Source organism: Phaethon aethereus, assembly GCF_964289735.1.
Source record: "Phaethon aethereus genome assembly, chromosome: 9".
In the NCBI taxonomy this organism is placed as follows: domain Eukaryota; kingdom Metazoa; phylum Chordata; class Aves; order Phaethontiformes; family Phaethontidae; genus Phaethon; species Phaethon aethereus.
In genome coordinates, this window is record NC_138585.1 from 26,247,110 (window position 1) to 26,252,364 (window position 5,255).

General features: G+C 41.9%; 1 protein-coding gene across 1 annotated transcript; it reads left to right on the forward strand.

Annotated features, from left to right (window-relative positions):
* Positions 1-3,405: 3,405 nt before the first annotated feature.
* Positions 3,406-3,651, forward strand: SPTSSB (serine palmitoyltransferase small subunit B; the record flags this gene model as incomplete). Its single annotated transcript, XM_082003421.1, has 1 exon — positions 3,406-3,651. The coding sequence occupies one exon, from the start codon at positions 3,406-3,408 to the stop codon at positions 3,646-3,648; it is 243 nt and encodes an 80-aa protein (XP_081859547.1). The 3' UTR covers positions 3,649-3,651.
* Positions 3,652-5,255: the final 1,604 nt, after the last annotated feature.

Sequence of the window (5,255 nt, forward strand, 5' to 3'; positions counted from 1 at the left end):
GCTGGTTTAAGATGGCTTTTTTTCCTTCCCTTCTATGTTTTCCTTTTATAAATTATGCATCTAGCGTTGCATTATCCCAAGACGCCCTCATGTTTGCTGCATTTCCAAGACAGTCCTGCTAACGGATAAAGTCTCTGGATAGATTAAATGCAGTAGAAGTGTATTAGCAGTGAAGACAGAGGCTGTAATTTGACTGTCTTTTACTTATCCTCTATCTGTAATTTGCATTTCCAAGACAGTCCTGCTAACGGAGAAAGTCTCTGGATAGATTAAATGCAGTAGAAGTGTATTAGCAGTGAAGACAGAGGCTGTAATTTGACTGTCTTTTACTTATCCTCTATCATTCATGTGGAGACCGTGCAATTCTGCATTAAGATGGCTTGCATTCTTGCTGGTAGTCCAGAAAGTCCCAGTACAGGCGTGTCCAAGTGCGTGGGGATGGGGTTATCCCTCTGTGCTGTGAATGGGAAGGACACAAGAAACAGGCTGGCTGCTAGGAGTTGGTGACCAAGCTGAATGGAAACACAGTCCCCAGGCTGGAGCAAGTGTAACAAGGTCTTTGGTATAAATCAAAAGGTCTGCTCCTTATTTTAATTATTTCATACTTCATTCATGTATCCAAGACAGCAATGTCTAGTAAGTGATAGTGGTGAATCTGCAGCCTGGTAGACTGGTTTAATATCAGTAAAATCAGCATGGGGAATTTTTTCCTGTCTTTGGCTCTTCCTTATACCAGGTGTGTATTGAGATACACAAGTGTGTGTGCCGCTGTGGGCAGAAAGCTCCATTAGCCTGGGATCTCTTCCCTCAAAACCACTGCAGCACCCCTCTGACAACCTCATAGCCTTAAACACCCACAGCAAGCGCTCCAGCCTTGCAGTTTCTCTGTGCAGCGGTCAGGCTTAACAGATATTTACCCAAGAAAGGTATGAGTTTAACTAGCACAGGTATAACCCCAGGGTAAATACCATAATCCTAGATAGTATGAGAGGGTCCTTATCATTTTCCTTTCGATTGTATAGGAAGGGCTTAATCTCTTCATTGAAAAATGCTGCTCTTTTTGCAGAAGGTATAAATAGAGACACTTTTGGCTCCCAGTGCGTCACAGTTTGCCAGCTGTGCCATTTTTATTACAGGCTTTGCACTATTTACAAGGCTTTAAGGCCTCTCTTGACTTCTACCTTAAAATAATTTATCTGAAAGGAATTATCCTCCATTCATACCAGGACAGAAACCAGTGGTAGCCTTTCCCCCCAGCCTGCACCCTTGCAAGTAAAGCTGTTCACAGCAAAGACAGTCACTGCTAGACTTAAAATGGAAGTGGTCTGCCTCCCAGAAGCATTGTAGGCAGCCTCTTGGTCTAGGAGATGTAGTCTAGGAGAAGATACAGGGAAGATGGAAGTGAAGGAAATGGACTGGTTTAGGAGAAGGAGGGGAAAAAGCTACATTGGGGAAGGTAGTGATGGTTGGAGGACACAGAAGAGGGGCTGGTGGAAAGTAAAAACTGGGTGGTGATGGGGCAAGTACAGAAATTTTTGTGCATAAAAATCTGCTAACACAAACAAGCCTCCTTCCCTTTTTTAATGCACAGTGTTTACAGTTTCACTGGGCTTGTTTCCAGCAGAGAGGTTGCGTTCATGGGGGTTTTGAGAATTGAGGAGCAACTGGGGAACAGATGTGAAGAGGTCTAGACAGGAAGCCGAGGGATGGGATGAGAAACACTGGGAGAGGAGCCAGCACATGGATGAAGGAAGGGGAGCAAAGACAGACAGCTCCCTTACCAACAGCGCTGGACAGGCAATTGGAGTGCCAATTCAACCAGACAGTCTGCCATGCTTAGGGTGAGGCTACAGTTGTTGCCTTCCCAAAGAAGAAGGGGCAAAAATCTACCTTACGGCCTCTCCAGGTGGCGAGGTGTAAGCTAGTCTGGCAGGATGGTCTGTTTGCAACTTAATTTGGGAATGTTGAACCTTAACAACTGGCAGTACTGGTGACCTAAAGGAGAAATACGATCCGTCAAGGTGTGTGCACTTAACAATGCACCCGCCGGACAAAAATTTTACACATCAGTAACCAAAGTAAAGCTGTTACAAAACAAACCAGGCATCCTTTTTGCTGGCAATTTGTCTTCCCTTCGGTAAATACCCACATACCATCAGAATATACTGTACAGCCTCCAGGGGCAGTAAACCACTGAAAATTGTAATATATTTGGTCTGTACCAGTGTCCCGTCGTTAGTTTAATCACAAGCTACAAATTTTCCAGTGCTACCTTAGTATTTGTTGCCTTGAGGGACCGAAAATTTGTTGCCCCAAACTGACTCCAAACACAAGACTGGAGGGACAGGACATGTTCAAGCATCTCTGTTCCTGGCATTTTAGGCAACAGAAGTGTGGAACAAAATGACACATTGGATGGTTTTTCCAACAGGACTGAAATCTGCTGTATTCCCTTTTACTGTGAGCTGACCTGGTCAGCATGTGTGTCCTTAAACTCAATCCCCAAAATAAAGGAGTCCATCTGTGAAGCCTCGTACAGTTGCTTATCATTCTGTCTCTGCATTTTCTCTAAGTAGATATTTTTAGCCTGAATTTATAAAGTTTATTTAAAATACTGAAGAGCAATCTTCATGAAAAACAGTGGAGGTCAAAACCCATTTCCTAGTTAATACTTGCTCAGCCATTCCCCCTTCTGTGTGGAGACAGAAACAATGAATGCATAAAGGTGTTACCTGAGAGGAAAATCTTTCCTAGACTTGTAACTTCCATTAAATACTCTTTTAATCTTCAGTGTATCTTATTGCTTTGGAATGAGCTGAAAAAACTTCGTATGCTATTTGAGATTACTTTTTCCCCTCCCTTTCATAGCTTGTCTTTTCTTTATTCCCAACAATTGCAGAATAATAAAAATTATTACCAGAAGTAAGCAGAGGAGTTTTTACAGAGCAGTTCTTTTAATCTCATCTTTAATTCCAGAGCATACAAGTCTGCCATCCACATTTATGGAAGCTGGCCCAAAGCCTTCCCTTTTAAATGCGTATCTCCCTGACTTCGACGTGAACCCTGCGCCTTTGTAAGCTAATACAGTTTTAATTCTTACTGCAGAATGAATAGTAAAACACACTCATAATCAGAACGTAGGAATTGAGAGTGCCCAACAGATACAGCTTCAATAACTGCAAGCAGCAGTTGCTAGAGCTAAAGATTGTTCTCCTCTGCTCCAGGGCAGCAGCAGCTGGTGATGGCACCAATGCCTTATTTCTGTTTGAACTTTATTCTATGTAATTACATGTGGTATCAAATTTGAAATGATGATCACTGCATCATCTTTTAGTTCCACTGCAGCTGTAATCCCGACTTCTCTATTGTTACAGGTCATCTCCTCAAAATCAGTGAAAGCTGAAGATGGATATTAAGCGTGTGAAGGACTATATCTACTGGCTCTACTACCAGTACCTACTGATCACCTGCAGCTATGTGCTGGAGCCCTGGGAGCGGTCCATGTTCCACACCATCACCGTGACTGTTTTCGCTATGGTGGTGTACACAGCTTATGTCTTCGTCCCCATCCACATCCGCCTTGCTTTTGAGTTCTTCTCCCAGATATTTGGAGGCCAGCCCGAAAACACGGTTTCCATTGTGAACTGAACTTGCCTGAGTAGTGATCAGCAGCTCTTGCAACTTGTGAAATGCAATGTCTTCTTCAATTTTGTGTATTTATTCTGAAGCAGTTTTGCAGTTATGAAAATGAAATTATGAAATTATGAAAATACCAATTTCTCTTACAAAACATGGCTTCCTTAATTACCATAGCTGAAAACCCGAAAAATGCACTGACTACTGGCTGCACAGTCTCTGTTAAATGAAACACAGGCCAGCTTTTGCTGTGTGGTAATGACACACATCACCTGGAATGCCACATTTACCTAATATTCAACTGGCTCCCACTTTCGGCACCCTAATTTAATCACACTGGCATGTATGAAACAGAAAAGACTGTTTATGATGGCTGTGAGGAGGGCTACTACACTCACTCCACACAAAGAGTGTGTTCTGCCAACGGAGTGCAGTGGCAAAACATACCACGCCTTCTTTGACCCAGGTTAGAGAATATAAGGAGATGAGTATAATACAGCATGATTTGAGGACTAATATCTGGGTGGTTATTGACTTCTGGTTTTTAATGGATGGGAGAGAAAATTAGAAGAGAAAGTAATGGGAGTATGAACATGAATCCAACTTTTTGCATCTAAGTTGCTGCATCTGAGTTTAGATGGTCTAAGATAGTAAAAAAAGCATAATATAGGTAATCTTGCAGTTTACTGAAAATGACAGAAAGAAAGAGAACTGGCTCTGTTTCAGGTACTCCTGCCTTCTTTGATAAAAACCAAGACATCTTTTCTTTCTGCTCCCATTCACCAAGGCAAGCAAACTGCATGTCTGCACCAGAGGAAGATGATCCAGAAAATAGAGTGGAAGTAATATTTTAGTAACTGCAGGGAAGTCTGAGTGCTTAAAGAGATCTCCTTTATATAGAATAAATGAGACTTACTATAATTGCCTGTCGGGAGTTTCTTGAACAATGGAAGGTTTTTTTGGTTTTCACTCTACACCTAAATCAAATGTCAATGCCAAATCATAAGTTATAGCTATACAGTGCTTATATCTAACAGCTGATGCTACTGTTATTAGAAGTAAGAGGTGCAAAATGTAAATAGCTATCAAATTATGTTTGCACAGTTATAGGATTAAAAAAACCTTCTTAACGTCTTTATCAAGCTGCAGTGGGGTCCTGCATGCTTAAAAGAACAGTCTGTTTGGAAACTAAGACATGTTTTGAAGGTTGAACAGATCTGAACATGTGTATGCAGTTTTTTCAGAAAAAAAATAAAATCTTATTCTTCAGAAGTAACATTTCAGTGCATGACTCGGCTCTTCCTCTATTTTCTCTTTGTTCATAAATACCCTGGATGCGTGCGGGCCAGGCTGACACCATGGCAGACCATTGTTGTGAATATTTTGGGGCAAGGTTTCAGAGCCCCTTAAATGGATCCATGTGCAGACCGCCATGTTCCGTTCATTAATGCTCCAGGCCAAGACCTCTCATCTCTCTGGTGGTGGGGAAAAAAACAAAAATAAAACCAAAAATCCAAAAACTTCATTGAAGATCCTGCCTTGCAGACCTGTTCACAACGTCCTGAAGGCAACTCTTGGAGATGCACAGGCCACGTTCACCATATCATACTTGTTAGTTG